This window comes from Lutzomyia longipalpis, chromosome 1 (assembly GCF_024334085.1).
Source record: "Lutzomyia longipalpis isolate SR_M1_2022 chromosome 1, ASM2433408v1".
In the NCBI taxonomy this organism is placed as follows: Eukaryota; Metazoa; Arthropoda; class Insecta; order Diptera; family Psychodidae; genus Lutzomyia; species Lutzomyia longipalpis.
The window spans coordinates 22,598,066-22,620,237 of record NC_074707.1 but is presented as its reverse complement, the minus strand read 5'-3'; the positions used below and the strand labels follow the sequence as shown (position 1 = coordinate 22,620,237).

The 22,172-nt window shown below is 33.7% G+C and overlaps 1 protein-coding gene across 6 annotated transcripts; it reads right to left on the bottom strand.

Annotated features, from left to right (window-relative positions):
- Window positions 1-1,078: 1,078 nt before the first annotated feature.
- Window positions 1,079-22,045, bottom strand: LOC129797150 (protein hu-li tai shao). 6 transcript variants are annotated; one of them, XM_055839476.1, is made up of 12 exons: window positions 21,905-22,045; window positions 12,446-12,586; window positions 11,811-12,288; window positions 11,419-11,729; window positions 10,927-11,294; window positions 10,720-10,843; window positions 9,477-9,593; window positions 9,089-9,374; window positions 8,833-9,006; window positions 6,528-6,593; window positions 3,943-4,010; window positions 1,079-3,853 (listed from the first exon to the last, which is right to left on the bottom strand). In XM_055839476.1, the coding sequence occupies exons 2-12, from the start codon at window positions 12,533-12,535 to the stop codon at window positions 3,746-3,748; spliced, it is 2,190 nt and encodes a 729-aa protein (XP_055695451.1). In that variant the 5' UTR covers window positions 12,536-12,586; window positions 21,905-22,045; the 3' UTR covers window positions 1,079-3,745. The 6 variants fall into 6 exon arrangements, with proteins under 6 accessions (XP_055695451.1, XP_055695453.1, XP_055695452.1 ...); XM_055839478.1 differs by having other exon boundaries at window positions 6,534-6,593; XM_055839477.1 differs by lacking the exon at window positions 21,905-22,045 and adding an exon at window positions 17,122-21,732 and having other exon boundaries at window positions 12,446-12,778.
- Between the last annotated feature and the right edge of the window lie 127 nt (window positions 22,046-22,172).

Sequence of the window (22,172 nt, the reverse complement as noted above, 5' to 3'; positions counted from 1 at the left end):
ATTAAATTACTTCTTATGGGTGAGATGGATAGATGTGGAAAGTAAAGTGAAATCACATGTTTTTGCCGTCAAGACGATTTCTCAGGTCTGTCCGGCAGTAAAGGGTATATGGCCACTTGATGGAATTGATTTTCCTCCTTGCTGCTACACCCTCGGTGGCGTCAGAAATTAGTCATTCCCCAAGGAGGCATATAATGCGTAATAATTCGTCTACTAAAAGGACAACTCATGCCTCACACTTTTGCCTTGAAAGCTCTCTTGAGATTCAGAAAATCACCACAATGTTGATTTTCTCAAGGGGGCATCAATCTCCCGTGAAAATCTCTAACAAAAGCCTCAAGGTGGTAGTCTAAAAAACAACAAAATTATACTTACATTGTTTCTATTAACTATTGGTACTCAAATGGGTTAAGATTTCTTCTTAAGTCGTTAACTGATTTGATTTACTCACAAAAAAGCTGATTTGATTAAATTAATTTTGATAAAAAAAAGGCTGTGAAGGAATCACATGTAAGACTTTAATACTACCTACTTATTTTAATACGTTTGAATTTCAATAAAAATAAAGCTTACTCGCAAAGACATTGGAGGATCTCACAGTAAGGGGATTGCCATTAAACTGGCCGCTCTAAACTTTGAAACAGTTCTGATTTTCATACTTTTTTCTTTAGGAAATATTTTAGGCATGTTACGAGTTAGACGGCTCAATTGCAACCTGAACCCTAAATATGATCAACAAAATTAGTAAAAACTTTGTGATTTTTTTTGGGAAAAAAATTTAATTATTCGAATATATCGTTCTAAATGTATTAGAACGCACATAAAGATGCTTAAGTCAGTTCACCACATGGTTTACGTTGTTTCCTTGTTCCTTTAAATTCTTCAAATGCATGAAATATTCACGCTGATGTTGTTGGTAAGGATCTTCAATGCTTCGTACATTGAAAAAGCAAAATTATGACGTCATTTTTAAGCAACTTTTATCAAATCCTTGCCATTGTTAGCCTTTTCCAGTTGATCTCACTATCAGTGAAAAATGGTAAGTCTGTCAGCTGGAGCTCAAATGGAATAAAAAGTATTTTTAATGTGTTTTGAAATTTATTCTTACACTCAATAAATTGTTTTTGTTTTTCTTCATTTTAATATAGAGAATATCCATAGTACTTTTATTTTTAAAAGTGAATTCTTAGAAACTCTGCAATATTCTAATTCATTAGCTGTACAATGAAAGCAAAAAAAAGTGTAAATAAAAAGTCATCGATTCACTTCTATAAAATAAAAATGTGATAACAGAAATTGTATAAAAGTATAATATAATTAACTTTTATCCGAGTAAATCACTATTTTACAATGAATTTATTTTTTATCCAATGTGTGTGTTTTTTTATTATTCATTTATCATACCAATATCGTTTATATCGCTTTCACTTAGGCAAGTTCCTCAAGGTCCTAAAAAATATACTTGATTATTTTCTTTTGTATATATGTATGTCACTATATAATGTAAATAAGATGCAATTGCTAATGCAATTTCTTAGATAAAGTGTCGTTCTATTTTAGATTTATATATTAAAAAAAAATGTAGCAACAGAAAGGACACAACTTCCCTCGACCGAAGATGTCGACAGTAAACGAAGAGGAGCAACGAAACAGAACATAAAAGCAATTATATAAGAACATTTATCATTCTTGAACTTCCTTCCACAAGATTCAACACACTTTTTGCCATGGAGAGAACGTTAGTTTTCAAAGCATTTTCAATTTTTTTTTTAAATCGATCTTTACTTAATGCCTAATTAGTATTCAATTTAGCAAAAATAAGTGCTCTGCTCAAGCTCCTAAAATATAGTTTTTTTTTAATTTATTCATTTTACTTATTTTATAACACACTTTTTCTGCATCAATTTTTATATAAAACTTTAAAAGTGGTGTCAAAAAAGGGAAAATAAAAATATTTTTTAATTTAGCAATTACAGAGAACGGCGAAGAGTCCCAAAATTTTCGTACAAACTAAAATGAGAACATTTTATTAGATTATTATTTTAAATATTTGTTTTTTTAAGCATCTCTTTGTAAGAGCTGATGGCCAATTCAATAAAATGCTTTTCTTTTATGTCTTCACGTTAACTTTGGGACACTCATTGGATTTTACATTATATAATAATTAAATCATCTCTCCATCCTTCAATATTATTTCCCTTATTCTACAATCAATATATTTTGTTTTTTTAATTATTTTCTAATTTATCATGTAAGCGAGTACATATCAGAGAGTAATTTCCTTTAATTTTTTTTTTCATTTTTCAAATTGTCTCATTGAAAAGTAAAACTGACGAACCGTTTGTGATGTATTTTTATCTATAAAACAACTTTATTCTCAACGTGTTCTCTTGCCCTCAATTGAATTATTTTTTTAGCATTCTTTTTATATTAAGACAAATTGGAAACATTTTTTTTATTTAGGCTTTCTACGTCACTCACTAAAATCGTTATTACAACAACTTTTTAACTTTTTTTCCTATTTAATTTAAAAATTAATCATTTTTTTTAGAAAGAATTCGAAGAACCTTCAGTAAAAAGTATCGAGAAATGTTTCTTTTCTGTGTATTTGTGTTTCCTTGCATTTTATTATTAATTTAATAATTCATAAGATGGCAGTTTATGTTGTTTTCATTTTATAATTTATTTTAGTTTCCCAGTCGCAAATAGCATTCGTGTTTGTAGAACATAAAATAAAAAAAAACATGGTCGTCATATGCATACTTTGTAATTTGAAATGAATGGTGAATAATTTTTTGTACGTAAAAACATTTAAAGTAGCAATTAATATAGAAATATTAAAAAAAAGAAAATTTCTAACAAATTAACTCAATTAAATCGTTAGAAAAAAATGTATTGTTATATCAATCGCGGTATTTTTTTTTACTACAATTAAATATGTTCCTTATCTGTTCAGAACCAATGAATAATATTTATAAATTTAAATATGCAATTTATTTCTGAGATGTTATCTCTGTATAAAGAATCATCTGTTGAATTGCATTTCAATTTTGTTATTTCTATTCAACAATTGACCAGAACACATTAATCAGCAGTTTATTTTTATTCACTGGATTGTTTTTATTTTATTCTTCCCTTTCTTCATTTGGACGAATCGCTTCTTATTTTATTCGAACCATTTTTTCTCTCTCTCTCCCTCTTCAATCAAATATGCGAAAATACCTTGGAATGGTTTTCTCTACATCATTACATCATTGTAGATTAATGTTTACTCTTTTCTTTATTTTTTTTCCTACATTTTAATGTTGAGAGTGATGTTAACAATATTGCAATTATTTGAGTGTTTAGCATTGTTTAATCTTTGCTTCTCATTGCCCGGCAACATTAATAAATTATTCATCGTATTTACTCCAATTCTATCATTTTTTTTCCACCATAAAATTGTTTATATTTTTTTTTGAATGTCAATGCACCTTTGAATTCTTACGAATATCGCTAAATCGCCATGGATTTATCATCATGTTTTAATCATCATCATACTTCACTTCTTACTTTCCGCTCTCTCATTCTCTTTCCAGAAAAAAAACTTTTAAAGTTTTCCATTATCTCTATACTCTCTTTTATTGAATTAAAAATTTTCTCGCATAGATTATGTTAAATTATCAAAATAAAAATAAAAATAATAATAGTTTTTTTTTTTTAACTTTATAATGCGTCATTGTTTCACGTTTTAAACAAACACAATTTAACCCTCCACGCGTTTCTTGTCTTTCTTCTTTTTCAAGAAAGACGGAGTCCTCAGACCCTTCTTCTTTTTCTTGTCTTTTTTCGGAGAGCCCTCGGTTGAAACATCCTAGAAAAAAAACGAATACAAATGTAAGAATACTTCAATTTAAAAAAGAATTATTATCACTAGATAAACTGACTAATTTTCAAACTTACTTCCTTACTGCTGTGCGAAAATGTGCTGACGTGAGCATCTGAATGATCGCCGTTGTGTACATTCTCGCCTGGAAGCATAAATCATTGTTAATTGGGAGGAATTGATCATCAAATTTTTATATATCATTGTGTATGTATGTATGTATTGAGTGTGAAGCTTTTTTTGTACTAAAATGCTATTTACAATGAATTTCTTTAATTACCTGTAATGTTCATGTTACATAAACTAATGTGAATGTCATGATTAAATAGCTCCACTATGTGAGATGTCCTCATCACCAATTTATACACAACCACAGACGATTTATACACACAACAAACCACAAACAGAGGAGTTAATAACTACATGCATACTAGTTACATTTGCCATTACAAGAAGCATTTCTCTATTTAATAAATTACTTTTTACCACATAGTTTGTTAGTGAACTTTTATTTATTTACTTATCAACCCCTCTGCACAAAAGTAATCTAATGTACAAAGCATAAAAGAATCTTTTAATTCAAGCATCATACAGTTTTGCTACAAAATAAAATAAATTCACTTTTCAAAATTAAATTCAGAAGCTTATTGAAAGATAAAAGATAAGGCAAAGCAAAACTATAAAAGCAGCATCCCTTCAATCAGTAATCATTTTCCGAGCTTTCTCATTAATGTTGGAAAACATTTTTCCCAAATCAATTTTTGTTGAGCACTGTCGATTAATTGTTTCTTCCAATTTATCCGTTTCCTGTTGCAGCGACTTCAGTGCACGAGAATTCCTTGCTGCTGAATGCTTCTTTGCATCTGATCTCTTCCTCTTATTCATCCCTTTGCGCTCGGAAATCTTACTCTCATTCTCCTTCCTTCCACTCGATGGTGTTTTCTTTCCATCTTTCTTACGGAATGTAATCCAAAGAGCTGGTGAATGGCTCTCATTGTTGTCCAACTGAAAAGCATTAATGCTCCCATTGCTGGTCCTTCTATTCTTCTCATGGTGCATCCCCCCATTACTTTGATGTTCATTTGTGAAAGGATTTATAGAAAAAATCGCCCCGGGATTGGAACGAATAGAACACGGAGATTTTGGGAAGAAAGCCGGTTTGGGGATGTCCAAAATACCCACAGATGAATAATTAACTCGTGTCATTGGAGTCCGTCCACAGCTACTTGGGCCGTCCTTTTTCTTTCTTGGCAATCTCGAAACTGGTGTGAAAAAGTTATCCTGACCTGATGAGTCATCGCTGGATTTTGAATTGGGCTTTGCAAATGGTGTTCCCTTCCATACAGGAATTCGCGATGGAGTACTTCTGGTGCTTATCGTACACTTGGAGGTTGGTGTAATAAAACCACTGCTTGCCGATGCAGTAACGCCCCCATCGCTCACTACAAATGTCTCCCCTGAATCACAAGTTGTCCTATCTGAGTTAATCAATGAGGTTGTTTCATCTTCTGAATACTGCGGCAATATGCTTGTTGAATCTTTGTCCGGCGTGAGATGTTGCTTAACAATCTCATAATGGTCACGCTGTCGTTCATCCCTCATGGATCTCCCCATCAATTTTGAAGCACTCCTCGGTTCCACCTGACAAAAGGAACTGTCGCAGTCATCAGTTATGATTGAAGTGTTGTAGGACATCTTATCAATTTTCTTCCCGATATTTTTCATCGCAATCTCCTTGTACGCCGACAAGACAGCATTGTCCAGAATATCAGAGAGGATTGAACTTACAAAAATCTCCCTCTCAACTGAGACATTTGGGCTCCTCTCTTCAGAAATCGGGCTCAAAAATTCGGACTCATTAATCATTTCCTTGAATGGATTGTCGCGTCCACCGTCATTCTGGGTAGTATCATTGGCATCGGTGTCATCAAAGTTCAAATTTCTAACCAAAGGATCATTTTCCATCACAAAGTTCGTGGAGATAAAACGCTCATCAGTTGACGAAATCCTTAACTTCTTTCCATTTTCCATATCATATCTGTTCACCCCATCAGATGAGTTCTGCTTCAACTGATCACTCTTCCAAAGGGCCTTTCTCTTTAGGATCTTCGACACACTCTTGTCCGGGAGTGACAAATATCTCGGAGTGGAGAAAATATCTTCAAATGAGAGGCTCCTCCTCATGGGAACATAAGCACATCCCCAATAATTCGTATGATAATGAGGTTGATTGACGAAATTCGGGGAATTGAAGCCGAAATGAGAGAGTGTCCGATATGGTGTTGTTTGCTCTTCATTCTCCACCCTCAGCGGAATATTGAAGCAATACGACCAAATGCTTGAGTTGGATGATACAGAATTCGACATGAAATTCTTGCCTGAATACATATCATCCGACAATGGGTAGCTCGGTAGACTCAATGTACTTGCTGTAAACTTATTTCTTGCCCTAGCAAGTCTCTTGCGATCAGTCACATAAATGAAACGATCGTGATTTTCAAAACCCGCTAGAAATGATGCATAGAAAATATGTAGAGAAGCTTTACAACAAATCATGCAGAAGCAATTTAAAAAAAAAAATGAAAGTGACGACAAATTTATCATGCAATGTGTGCGTGACATAATTCAGTGAAAAATAAATAATATATCAAAATGCGTTTACCTGTACCTCTTGGGGGTTTTCCCTTATTTGTATGAGCTCTCTCATTGCTCAGAAAATCAGCATTTGCTACAATAAATAAAATCAAAATACAAGATGCCGATAGGAAGAAGAGAAAATGTACTGGTAAGCTGACCAAGCTTACGGGAGCTGTGTTTCTTTCAGTGTACAAAATTTGTGAGAGCAAACTAGAACGCGAATTAATTTAAATACGCGCAAAGTCTGGAATAGTATTAAAGTCATACGCTAATAAATTTTTAGAAGGCCATATCTCGAGAACGGATCCATAGATTTTCATAAATTTTTTTTTGTTTGAAAGGTGTTGAAGTCAGCTATAACATATCGAAAAATGAAAAAAATTTATGTCGCCATTTTCGAAAAATTCGAGTTCGAAATTTTCGAAAACTTTGTTTTCGATTTTAGCGCCCCTTGCGGACATTTTTCAAAGTTGCAATGTTCTAGACATTTGTAGGGTTTCATGAAACCTTTCATTTGCGCTTGAGTTGATCAAGATCGGACTTGTAGAACCCGAGATATGACATGCCAACTTTGGAAGGCTATATCTCGAGAACGAATCCATAGATTTTCTTCATTTTTGGCATGAAGCTAGATAATATGGTCAGCTACAACATATCAAAAAATGAAAAAAATTTATGTCGTCGTTTTCGAGATATTCATCGAAAACTCATCGAAAATTTTGTTTTTGATTTTTGGCCCCCTAGCGGTCATTTTTGAAACTTTGGATGTTCTAGAGAGTTGTAGGGTTTGTTGAGATCTTTCATTTGACCCCGGGTTGATCAAAATCGGTCAAGCCGTTTTCGAGTTATGGTCGATTTTCGATGAAAAATTGTGGCGGCCATATTGACTAAACGGCTTGACCGATTTTCGAAAATGAGGTATCGTTGGAAAGCTCTTGATGGCCCCTACAACATATCAAAATTTCAGCCCTCTATGTATAATAGCGGCTGAGATATAGCGAAAACAAAATTTTGAGGTTATTCAAAATGGCGGACGGAGGGGTGGGGGGTAAAATTTGACATCATAATCGGATGTCTTCCAGTCGATATTTAAACTTTGCCGTTTACCGCAAGTCTCTATCTATCACCGTTCTCTTGTAATTTAGCAAAAGGTTCCGGACGGACGGCCGGCCGGCCGGAAAAAAATTTTTTTTGGCGCATACGTTTTTTGGAATGTGGGGACCCTAATTCGTGCTCATCCCAAGTTTGAGCCCGATCTGACGACTTTCGATTTTGCTCGGTACACAAAAGCTGTGTCTGAAAGAAACACAGCTAAAATTCAAGAAAAATCATAATTCAGAAGCTAAAAGAAGTGATAAGAATGAAATCATTACAAAAGTTGTGGATTCAACTACCAATGAGCATTTTGAAGAAATTAATTTATAAAAAAGGAGTTTGTTCGTCTTTGTGTGGAACTTTTAAAATTCATGCGTATTCTGATTGAAGTTTCTTTTCATTCAGAAACGAATAAACTCCTTTGCATTCAATCATTTAGATTTTTATCGTTTTCTCCATAACTTTTGTAGATTTCGATAGAAAAAGAAAGTTCAATAGGTGCATAAAAAATAAATCACACTATACTCTGTTTGAAATAAATTTTGAATATTTTAAAAATTCATCTTGATTTCGTGCAAATAAAATCTGTAAAATGTATTTATTGTATCTTAATTCCAAAATACATAAAATTTCATTTCAAACAGACTATATTACATGCTCTTCTCAGTAAAAAAAGAAGTTTTAAAAAATCATTCAAGGCAGAATTTCATACTTTTTTTTTTCTCTTTTGGCATTCCAATTAGTTTATCAGTTTATGTAATACGATATTCTTAGTTTTTTTTTTGCTTAATTTTCTATATCACTCTCAATGCAAACTAATTTTTCTCACTAAATGCAAAATGGAGGTGGATATGAATCCATTCTCATCATCATCTAAAACTCACCGAGTTTTTTTTAACTTTAAATTCACTTTCTTTTACTTTTACGACTGCCAGCTATATTAGGTAGTTAATTACATAAAATTTGTTGTTGAAAAAAAGACGAAAATTTACTGTGTTAAAGTGTGTCATAAAAATAGAAAATATACTGCAACAGGAGAGATACATTTAAAGCCAATAGAGTTTTAAATTTGTAAACATTTACGCACTTTACGACATTCACAAAATTTTAGTCAAACACACACAATTTATATTTTAAGATAATCCAATAGAAAAATCTTCAATTTTGCCCAAGCAAAGTGGAAAATAGAGGTAAGGTATAGTGAGAGGACATATTGAAATTAAAATTGTACTCACCATCACTGAGAACAACCTCAGGTTGACTCGGCTTCGGTGCTTGTTTTGTCTCTATTCTCAGTACTTGAGGCTCACTGTCCGACTGACTTGGTGGCGATAGGGCAGAGCTCTTCGGTGGTCCAGATGTCTGGAGTGAACTGAGGGCTTCTGATTCAGAGTAATCAGTGTCAGTATCTGTTGAAAAGTAGTGAGAGAGAAAAGGCGTTTAGTTGCTTTATTGATGAAATCCTTCAAAACGGAAAAGAATCATCCTTACAATCACCGTGAGCTTTCCGTTCGACGGTTTTCTTGTATTCAGATAACTCATCATCTGTAACTGAATCAAAGGGATTCTTTGCATATGGCGCCTTGTAAACTGTAGCATTGTGCTGATAACCACGCTGAATTATTCCTTTCGATGCAGCACCCATGAGCACTACGTGATCACTGGTACCAGATACACCTGCATCCTTAATGCGATTTGCTTCATCCCACGAAACACCCTCCAAAATATGTGACTGAGGTCCGGCTGATATGATATCAGCACGTCGATTATCCTTAATCTACAGACATTATGATAAATTAATCCATCCATGTAGATAAATCTCACAAAAAACTAATCAACCGAATTTTGAGTCTAATATAGACACTTTTGAAACACTTACCTGTTGCTGAAGTTTCTTGAATTCACGCGGATTCGTACCATGCGGAACGAACTGGAGTGCACCATCAATTCTCACTGGAGTCGATGAGGAATGAGTTGGAGAACCTTCCGATACCCACTGCCAAAATATATATTTAATTTCATATTAGCGACAAATAAAAAATGTTTAACAAATTTCATTTTAAATTAATACTTTTTATTACAATGCAGAATGGTAAAATGTGTTAAATCTTTGATTTAAAAAGAAATTAATTGTGATTTAATGCTGGTGAAAGGATGAGATTGAAAGAAATAATTTGCATGCCGTGTCCCATTTGATTTTCTCAATGGTTTGTCGCTAATGTGAATTATTGTAATATTTTGGCAGTAGGTCTAAACTCTCTACCAAATTTTTTTTAGGATAAAAACTCCATTTAAGGAATAATTTGGAAATAAAACAAAAATACTAGAAGATAAAAATCAAAAGGATCAGGAAGGCATACAAATTATCTTTTTTCGACATCACCACTTCACCAATTTCCAGTGAGAAAAATTAAATAAAACAAAGAGAAAGAAACCATGTTGTTTAGCCATTACACTTTTCTTTAATATTCTATCATTAATATTGTAGTCAATAAAATGACATTTTGTACCAACTAAAGCTACACACATTGATTTACCATTAAAGCATTGTATTGTGCTTCCACCAAATTTATATTGAAAAAACTCTACATAAGCATGCAGTAGAGTTTTCTTTTACTTGTAACGCTTTCAAATTACTTTTGGAATGTTCAATTATAATATTTATTTTTGTCTTTGCTACGAGAAATATGGCACTTGCATTTTAAATCTGCCTAATTGGGTAAGTAATAATGGCAGATAAAATATATTCTTTGCAGTTTATTATTTTCTCACAAACATCTTTCAATGACTAGCGAATATGTATTTAAGAAATAAATTGATATGCAAGTGGACTAGCAATAAGAATAATATTATAGAATATAGCTTCTTGGCGCAAAATCTTTTTCGAAAAAATAATTAAGAGAAACAAAAATGTCGTTAAATATTTCTATGTTTGATTAACAACATTGTAAAATGCTAATTTTAGATTTTTTTTTCATCTTTTATGTGTTGTGGATTATTTAAAATAAGGAAATAAAATTGTAAAAGTTGCGCCCAACATCGTAAAAAGCCATAATTGCTGATAATGATCCAAAAACAAATTGTTTAAGACATTATTTGTCTTCAAACTTGATTATTTCTACCTTTGTTATTTTCTTCGGATCGGGAGTTCCAGTTTCCAACACTTCGACTTTCTGGTAGACATTTGGTGAGTTGAGCCATCTGGATCTATCACCACCTTTGCGCAAATCTGACTTCTTCCACACACTGTCGGAATAAATAAAAATACAAATATATCATTATTCAAAAGAAAATTCTCCAATTTCTTTCTCAATGACGCAAAAACTCACCCTTGTCGGTAGAGTTCTTCCTCCTCGAGCAAATAGCCAAGCGATGAGACAGCCGGTGGCAGTTCGACGTCATTCTTCGGTTTTGGCAGTTCAGATTTAATGAGTGGATTCCGGTAGATGTAACCAGTTCGGAAGCCAGCATTGTCTAACATCCGCATTGCCGCCTCAAATTCAGCCCCACCAACGCGCCACTTTGGCTGTGGCTGCTTCTCCTTGTCACTCTCTTTATTATTTTGCTGCACCTGCTTTGTATCAACACCCTCAGGTGGTCGACGTGATGCTTCATATATCGCTTTGCGACTCTCTTCCGGAATCAATACCACATTGTCAAGCCCAAGAGGAAGAAGCTTCAACTGGGCTTCACAAGCCTTTTATTTTAAATGAAAAATAATAATGAAAATTCATCCCCGATTAGTTTATTCATGTTCAATGCACTCCTTGTAATTAATTTTCCATTTCTCCTATATAATGAAAATGCATTTTATAACTCACCTGGACAATGTGGTAGGCAGCATAGAATGCTTCTTCGATGGTTTCACCACAACAAATAGCTCCATGATTTGTGAGTAGGAGCACCTTGGACATTGGTCCCAAACTTCGAATTAGCTTTTCCCTCTCTTCGGGTTCATTGAGACTACCCGTGTACGTGTGCACTGCAACTTCGCCCAAAACCACAGAACTCTTGGTCAATGGAAGTAGACCAGATTTGAGTGCTGAAACAGAAATAACCGGGTTGCTGCACAAGAAGATGGCACACCGAATATCCGGACGAGCAGCATGAATAACGGAATGCAAGACGAATTCTGCAATGAGAAAGAAATTTAATGTAAATTACATTAAGAATTTTTTTTAATGACAATAAAAAGAGAGAAAAAAGTACTAACGTGCATTGTTGATGCCGAAATTGGTAGTGCCCTGTTCCAGGATGAGTCCCTGCATGTTCACTTTATTGAGTGATGATGCCGTCACTTCGTGATACAAGAGCCCATACGGATTGACAAGGAAGAGCTCCTGGTCAGCATTGAGGCGTGCTGTCACGAGTCCTGACAACCCTTGTGCCCATCCATGGAGATCGATCAAGCGAAAAGTGGCAGCTAATTTGCAACGGAGTATCTTTTCTCCCTTTGCATAGCCCATCGACTCAATGCCACGGATATCATTGATGGGCATAACACAGTTGGAACTTTTGAAAACACTGCCCACACGTGCAGCCGGAACACCCATCATATCCGACAGTTGTTGCAAAATACCCGACGGGCCCTCTCTCAGTTGCCCATCAACGATACGTTCGAGTTCCTCGCGAAACAGTCGTGAATTCATTATCGCCTCCACTCTCTTTCGCCTCTCCATTTCCTTCATATCCTATACATGTTGTTATAAAAGAGAAAAGAACCGTAAGTAAGCATTTTTTGTTGCTGTTGTATTTTTAAACTAATCAACATTTTTGCAACATCCCAAGATGCCAGCACTTTTTTTTCATAATCCTCCTTTATATATAAATGGCAAATAATATACAAACCGCTTCTATATCTGCCGGACGAGCTTTATTGCTGTCCTCTTCCTCTTCATTGGCAATGCCATTTGTCTGTGGCTGTTCAACTTCAGTCATTTCGATGGAGTTTTTTTGCCTCTTCCTCTCAATACTCAACAGCTAGTAAATCTGTAAGAATCAGAAGCAACAATACCTTCTTATAATACGCTTGAATAAAACCAACATACCGAATTCTGAGTAGAAGTAGTTTGGAAAAAAAAGTGATGAGAAAATCGTATTATAATGAAAAGCAATTTCATGTAATTTTTTTTTTTATAATCAACAATGAAGTCTTGCCAACTTTACTATGCTGGCATCCATCTAGTACAGAGTAACATAAAATAAAGGTTTGATGTTTGTTTGAAACATTTTTATTATGTCAGATGCTTTTAAAAAGGGGAAGTTACATATTATGAATGAAAGCATTATATACTTCCAAGGGGTTAATCTGTTCTTTCAAAATTTTGTGCATTTATGAAAAACAAGGCTCTCTTATTGCCAACCATTTCCTGTGTATCAGTTGCCGAATCAAATCTCAAAAATACAGAGAAATGGTTTGGAGTTTTACAACTTTGTAGCATTGAAAGAGTGTTGTAGGAGGATGAATAAGGATGCACAAGTCGACACCGACAGAAATCAAAATGCCCAAAAGTTGAGACTAGAACTACTCTGGCTATTAAATTTTTGAAGATCTTGATCTGGGTTAAGTTCGTTTTTTTTTCCTCTCTCTAAATCTTACGACTTTTCGCAAGCGCTTGACAAAATCTCTTTCACAACATCATTTTTTTTTATCACTCAACGTTTGCAAATGGTAAGAAAAAAAAAAACGAAAATTGTCAAAATTGTCGTTCCTCAACAATGACTCTGGTGCGAGAATTATCGTAACACGTATGGTAATTGCCTATGTTTAGAAGAGTGCTACTTATTACTATTTCCTTGAACTGCTCAATGTTTTCTCACATATACTCCCCCTTTAGCGCATGTCACATTACATAGCATGGTATGGTAAATAAACCAAACTGAGTTATGTATTAGAGTGATGTGTAGGCAATTTATTAATTTCAAACAATTCCAGACATCCCTAAAATATCTACACTTTTTCCCCCTCTAAAAATCCATCGGAATTCCTTCCAAGATTATTCTTAACTTTGGTGATTTATTCACCACATAAAGAATTCTCATATATTTATGTATATTTTTTCCAACTTTTATTTTCAACATAATATAGCACAATACACCGAAAAGTGAGACTTTTCCACACTTTTTCACTTTCATGTCTTAATCACGAGAAAACCTCATCTATTTTCTTTTTTTTTTTTTTTTTTCATTTCTATTTTCTATTCCTTCCCATTTGGAATATCTTGTCTTTTCAGTACGTGATCTCTCTTTCGTTACAATCATTCTTCACTATAATAGCTGAGCTAGGTTACTTTTTATCGCCTTCTCTTTGGTCGTGAACATAAACAATACGCTGTGTCAGTGTGAATTAAGACTCCTCACCCACTCTCAATTGCAATCCCCTCATTATATTTCTCATACAAATTTCATTCCATAAACCACCATGGATGAGCATCACCATTTTGGTTTATTGAACGGAAAATTCCTCCTCGAAGTATCCACTTATTTAAAATCATTCACACTCTATGCCATTTTACTTATTTGCAATTCCATAATCAAATAGCAATAAATTTATAATAACCAATTTTGCCTTTTTGAATGTAAATACATTAGTTTGGCATGCATTGACACGGCACGATAATTTATGCTATTTGAGCATCATCTCATGCGTCTGGTAGGAGTTAATATGCACATATTGTGGCACAGCAAAAAAAAAGTCTTGATTCCATGAAGAATGCATGATGGTGAACCCAGTGTGATACGCCACATTTGCCTCTTTCACTCATCACATGTAAAATTTATTTAAAACTTATTGACCCTCTGACACTCTTATATAGACATTAAATAAACGAAATACGTCAATTATATCATGTCTCGAGTGATATTCATAAAATTTCTTCGTATGTCACATTCATTTTTCATTTGATGTGGCTGGCAATGTTGGATAGGGTTCTTGACTTTCATAAAAGTTCATAAACACGGAAGTTGACTTTTTTTCTTGCCTCTCTTTTTTAGGAGAAAAATGTAATAAATAAATTATCTTAGTTAGCCAATCTCTGTGTGAGTTGCACGAAATGTTGTTACAATATTTTTTTAATAAAATTGTTTGATGTGTTTGAGACGAAGGGTTTAGATGTCGAAACATTATAGAAAAAAAATCAGAGTTTAAATTTTTTTTAGAAGTCAAAGATACTACTTTAAGCTAAAAACTATTTTTTAAAAAGATCTTCAATCTATAAAAAAAATCCGTCAAATACTATAAATGTCAAATATTTAAAAAGAAACATAACACGTTAAAACAGAAATGTAAAATTTAAAAAAAAGTAATACAAACGTTAAAAAAACGTAAAATAATAAAACAGAAACATTAAATGTTAGAACAGACATGTCAAAATAAAATTTAAAAAAAGTTACGTTTCGAAAGTAACCCAGACAACAATTTCAGCAAAGCTCCATTGAAAATAAATACCTATAAATAAATTTATTCCAAAAAAAATAAACTTCTAAATATCACGGTTTGATGACGAAGAAAATTTATTTAAGGCCTAGACTTTAAAAATCATATCTTGATGTTGGGTTTCGGTAATTCTCGTTTAATTGGATTTTATAATTAAATGCCTCTTATATTTTTTCAGAAGCGTGAAATTTTGGTTAAAAGAATTTTCAATGAGAAAAATATGTATAATCATAAACAAATTGGATGATTCAGTATAAAATAAAAGTTCTATCTCATTTATTTACATTGGATCGCTCTACAGGACTGTGATTGCGCCTATTTTACAAAGCATTTTCAATTATGCTACAATAAAAAAAATCTTACAATTAGTTCAATTTGCTTTGACCCTGTCTTCCAATTTGTTTCATTAAATCGTCCTAATTAGGGAAACTGATAATAAAATTTGATAAGAAGTTTGCTATGCTATGAATCAATATATTTTTATACTTTGACCATTGCGCCTCTTTATTTGCATAATGCTTTCATTTTTTTAAAATTTAAAATCCTACTTGCTAAAAAAAAATAAGACCAAAAGGAAAAGAATTCTGTTTTTTTCACTGTAAGGCAAAGTTCTTGACACACAGAAGAAAGTACCTACATCTCTTAAACTTCAAATTATGTACAAAGAAACACCTCGAAAATTACAAATAATTCCACGAAAGAAAAAAAAAAAGAATATACTTACTCACGACACAAAAGGGAGTTCATTGAACTATTTACAGGGTATTATAAGTTTTTTTTGACACATAACTTTTGTAATTTATTTGTTGTACTATGAATATACAAAATTCCGAAAGTAATTAAAATTTCTATAGCGTCCCACACGATTTTATCTCTTTCATATGGCACAAAATTATTTCTTTTTTTTTGGCAAATTGAAATGGAAAGTGAAATGATGATGTATTAATAGTTCCAACCATATAAAGTGAAATCTATCCACGCCCAGGAAATTTACGTGTGTGTGATCAACAAACTGCCCACTTTTTGCCACCCTTTTTTTTTACCTCCCTGCATACAGCCTTTTCCACATTTATAAAGGTTCATTTTATTTCATGTCTCATGAACATTCACCTTGGTGGGAAATCAATATTTGTGACGCTTCGATAGTATGTATGAGGTATATAAAAGCGTTCAAGAGATGGAATAAATTCATTTTCTCGGCGAGATCAACAACCGATTGCAAACTTGAATGTAACAGCTCTTTTTTGCATAATATCTCTTTTAGCCACTTTAAACACTCTGGTGCAACATATAAATTCATTTTACTTGGTGTATCACCACGAGGAGTCTTCTAAATAAAGTTGGCAAATGGTGGATTCTATCCAGCACAGTGTGTTGGGTCAATATAAAATGTGTTTATTTATTCTTCATTTTCTATTATCACTCGTATTATTATTTTGTTCCATCAATTCACTGGCTTCCCGTCATCATTTTATTTGCATAAATTTGTCCAGTTTAGCTCTCTCTCTCTCTTCAGCTCCCAACAGAGTTTATTCTCTTGCTCTTGCCTCATTCTTCCCTCCCATTTCATCTCGCCAAACATTACATTTTGTACCATTAGCATAAAATGAACAATTCAATTGAGGTGGAGATTCAGTGAGTATTTTACACACTCTTCAAACTCAATCATGTCTAAATATCACGTCAGCATTTTATGAAATAGACGCGACAAATGTAAATATTTTATAATTGAATTCTCCATACAAATTACTACATCTCACATACATCATTGTGGAAAAACAGGGAAATCAACTGGTATTGCATCACTGCAAATAATAGTTCATCTTCCTTTGCACATCATTTCACGTTTCACCCATTCAGCAAGAATATATTGTTCTCTTTATATAGAAGTTTTAAATGAAAATATGCCTTTTATTGGTTTTTTTCTCGCCTCTGACCTCGCTTTGCATTCAAAATTTTATATTAAACATGATCTTTCCCATATAAGATTTTAATTGTCTTTTTTTTTTAATTTTCTTTCCTATCTTGTAAACACGTTATGTACAATTAGGTAAATACTTTAATTTAACTACAACTTATTAGGGGATACAAACACAAAATAAACTAAACCAATAATTAGAAAACAGAGAAAAAAGGTACCTTATAGCACTATATAGTGCTTCATTTCAGACTGTTTCTACAACTTGTTCTCCACACACTCGCTCTTCTTGATTGTCATTCCCCCATAATACCCACAAATATGTTTTTTTTCTTTCTTCCTTCTTCAATTCCTACGCCCAAGATTTCTCTCGCTATTCAAGTGTCTTCTTCTTGACTGTATGGCCTCCACCATTGATGATAGTGTGTGCTATTGCTTTTTGGTGAGATGATGATAAAAATAAACCAGAAATCAGAAAATTTTCGCTATACACTGTGATTTAGGGGAAGTGTGGAGGAATGTGTGAGATGAAACATGCTGTAGGGAAACCTTACTGATGGACAAAATCACTCGCGTACCGCAAATTCACGAAATCTCACTCGCTCTTTCTCTCTCTTGTTTGATAGCCATCAACTTTAATTCCCCCCGTGTTGTGTGTGTGGTCACAAACCGAGAGAGAAAAATAAGCAATCAGCTTAAAATCAGCAAGAGAGGGCCATAGTAGGTCACTTAGCATGATATGTACACAATTTTTCTCTAGTTTTTTTTTTTTTTAATAAAAAAATATCTTCAAATGGTAAAGATTTTCTTGGTCCTTTCAAATACCTGATGAAGCAGAAACTAACTTTCGAAATGTCTATTTGAAATTCTATACATAAGATAAAATCATATTGTGCAAAGAATATTTCATCAGGAGTCAATTCAAAAGGTTCTTTCTATTCCTTGATTCTTGAAGGATTTCATAAAGGAGACAAGAAAAATATAATTGTGACGTCATTGTTTACATTTTTAGGAAAATCTAGAGTTACTGACAATTTCTTATTCCGTTTTTAAACTCTACGTCCGGAAAATTTTTTCTATGAATAAAGGATAAATGAACTTCTTTAAACGAAGCCTAAACAATGAATGATTTAAGGATATTTCATATTAAATGACTAAAATAATAATAAAAAAAGAAAACTCGCAGCAGCATCTCTTCACTATTCGTGCTAACGAAGCGTGCGCATTTTGCCACTTTGGCGATGATGTCATCGTTCACGGTGAATGAAGGCAACAAAAATATATTCAAACAATCCTCAGTATTCCCATGATATTATTTTGCAAAAGTCACACGAAAAAACATTACTTAATTGCAAGTTGATTATTTCAGCAACAATTTGCAAATCTTTTTCCTTCTTGTTTGTAATTTAAAACTACTTGTCCTCTATGCTGAACAAATTTGTCTTATTTTCTGCAAACAGTGAGAAATTAGCAAAAAAATGGGAGGATATAAAAAAAAACAGACAAAGAATATTTAGTCGAAAGTGTCCTAAATTCTCATTCTTTCACTTGTTTCCCCTCACTAGCATTATCATGGTTTTGTCTGTCTCTTTGTGGTTCTCATTTATGTACAATTTATGTGCATAATTTTGCAATGTGTCTACTAATTCAACAAAATTTATATTGTGTGTGCTCAGTTTGTATTTGTCCGTCTTTTTATTCAAAAACAAAAACTCTTTTACCTTTCTTTTGCACGAATAGTAAAAATAAAAGGGAGCAAGAAGAATTGTATGATGAGACATGTGAGTGCATCAAATGAAATTGAAAACTATTTATTATCCAATTGAATGACCATACCCTGCGCTATTCTCATTTTTCTCTCTTATCTATACTTTCCTAGCTAATTATTCAATTACCCACCATACCTCCCCATCGATGTCTTTCACACACTTTTCCATCTTCATGCACATCCAACTCTCCATTGGGAGAATTGCATGGAAATTACAAAGACCCGCGAGCAAATTAATACTGTCTGCATGTTCAAGCGTGCGCCAGGAGGAGATTGAGCATTTTCCAGTCACACTTCACCTCATTATCACTGATTGATAATAATTGACGTGCATTAAAGGTAAATATAGGTGTGGCTACTGATACAATTTTCATTTTTCTTTCTCCTTTCTTCAATATGTATATGTACTCAACTGTTTGACACATTAAAAAAAAAGTTCTATATTATTTTTTTTTCTTCATCATGCACCGCCTAACAAATACGCTTTCTTCCATTTCTCCCTCTCTCGTCGCATCCGCATGCTTAGCTGTAAGCACAATCGCACCCAGGGTTAAAGCGTTATCAATTTCCACTTGTTCTCCACCAAAACCAACCATTCAATGTGTGTGAGGTAAATGTCCATAAATATCCCAAAACATAAATCCACATTGTGCTGATAAGAATTCGTCATAATGGCAGAAACAATTTCTTCACATTTAAAAGTTTCCTTCAACTTCTAAAACCAAAGGGGGTTAATCTACAAATTATGTAGGTATGTATATAGAAATTTCATTTTGCAGCCTAAAAGAAATAACATGCTAAAAATCATCAACATAAAAGACTTTTATTGCATAACTGTTGCTTCTCTTAAATGTCTTAAACGTTCGTTTTTCTCGCTCCTCATCGCATTTGGACAAAAAAAAGAGTATAAACACTTTACAATTCAACTTCTTTAACTGTTTTCAGTGTCTTTTTCTGCCTTTCCCCCCAAACACATTGCAGTAAGATCTTCAACCTCTTCCTTTGCCCCATTTTTGTTGTTCAACGTATATCACTCTCTAGACCTTTGTGAACTTTTGTTTGATTTAAGAAATTGAAAAGATTAACCACACAGATTAATTCATTGTGAGCCTTATGGAGCTTCAAAAAAGCCCACAATAAATCCAGCATTACTTGCTCGCTTTCGCAGAATAAAAAATTGAGTATTTAATACAAATTAATTTTATGAGTCGGCAAAGGAGTTTATTCATTGTTGTATGGGAAAACAGATTCAATGAAACAATCGGGATAAGCATAAGGTTGTAGAAAGCGAGAGAGAGGATAAGAAATTGCCAAAGAGACTATTCTTTTTCAATAAAATTTGTGTGAAAAATGACACGAATATTTGTTGAAAAAATGTACACAATGACGTCATTATTATGTTTTTCATCTCTTTCAATGAAACATTTACGCATATGTTTTATCAATAATTGTTGATAAAGTATTTACTTTATTGCAATGAAACAAACAAAAATTACAATGATGACGTCAGATTTAATATTTTAAAGCAATTTGTCGCATTTTATCGACTGATCGCCATAAAAAATACTCTGGAGGTGTATGCTATTGCTCATGCTCATACAGAGAAGAATAAACTCTTTTATCATTTTTTCTTAATGAAATATTCAAATATTTTATGCAAGATTTGCAGGTATTTTTTCTGTGGAAAAAAAAACAATAATATGCTTTCCATAAAGCCCATTCTCAGATACTTTACTACCCACAAAACCTTTAAAAAAGTAATGAATGGCACAACAATAAAGTAGGTATGTACATGAATTAAGATTATACAATTGAATGAAATCACGTTTTGTTTAATTTAGCAAGAATTTTAGCATAAAAGAAAGATATTTTTGAGAATTTAGCACCAAATCTTTCTTTTTCATTTGCACTGACGGTGGAAGCCAAAACAAAGAACTCTTCTTTTCACAACATTATTTCTACTTCTTGCCTCCACTTTGACCTCATTTCCCATCCGGACTCACAACACAGAGCAATGTTTTATTCTCTCTCTCATTCTTTCGTGTGCAAATATCATCATGTGCAAATGTCCGGAAGTACCAGGATAAGGTGTGATAGAGCACCTATGAATTTTCCACACACATGTAATGCAGATGAGACCTTCAAATTGTCATCAAAATCATCATGCAATTTCCTCTTCACAAAAGCCGGTGGATTTTATACAAAAGACAGCCTACGATAAGTTTGTGTTGTCATTATTTTTTTTCTCATTTTCTGGTTAATCCAATGAATGTTTGCATTGATTAGAGCGTTGCCATATATCAGAGGAGAGAACCGTGTGAGTGAAGGAATAATGCGAGATATCGCATTCACAGAGTTGACGTCATATTTTATTAATAAACCCTAAAACATTGAAGAATAATTCCTTCATTTTTTTTGTAAAGAGATTTCTGATCAGAGTCTTGTGGAGCCACAAACGGGAAATTGCGTATTAGCGGAAAGGGTAGGTTTTTCCCTTTGCTCACACAGAGACTGAGGATTTTCACCTCGAAGAGAGGGAGCGGAATGAGCGAGTGCACAGAGAGGAAATGGAAATGCTCTCACAGATTTGTGAAAAATCGATTTTCCTTGCCACATAAGGGAGCGTGAGCACAAAGAACAATTTTTGGGGGTGATAATTTGGACAAAAAGTACATTTTTGCAAAGAGACCTGGTCAGCAGGATTTTCAACGGGTATCTCATCATGTGAGGGGGGATTTGGTTAGAGGAGTAATTGGGTTAATTGATTGTGGCGTTGCTGGGTGGTATTTTTAGCATCCCCCCATAATTTTTATTGTCCACCATTTCTCCAAATTGATGTATTCAAAGGAAATGGCCCCCAATTTCTTGACACTCCCCGAGCCATCTTACTCCAACTCTCACAGTCTGTTGGCCCATCCGGACGACGTCCAATAGGCGAAAAAATATCCAATTTGACCAATTCGACGCACCACACCCAGACCGCGAGTCTTCTCATTGTGGCGGAGATGTGAAAGACGAGTTTTTAGCGCAAACGGCGCTTAATTGAATCAGTGAAAAGTAGCGACTCAATATTAATTATATAAGCGGGGAGAATAGACGCGGCAACGGCATTTTAGCAAACACCACAAGAAATCGGTTAAAAGGGAAATAGGTGGTGAACTACGATCTCCGGATGAAAAATCTTACCGTCTTCTGCTTCCTTCGTAGCGACCTGCTTTTGCTCTTCAACCTTTTTGCTGTTTCGGGATGAACTTTTTCTCAACTGGCGCGTTTTGGGGCGCTTCCTCACACTTTGTCGTCAAAGTCCAAAAAATTTTCACCAAAGCTACGCCCAACAAATCCAATATGCTTTTTCTGCTTGTCTACAGCACTACCGCCACATTGAGACACCACCTACTTCATTTAGCACAAAGATTTCTTCGTTTTCTCACCAATTTCCGCGGCATTTACCAAT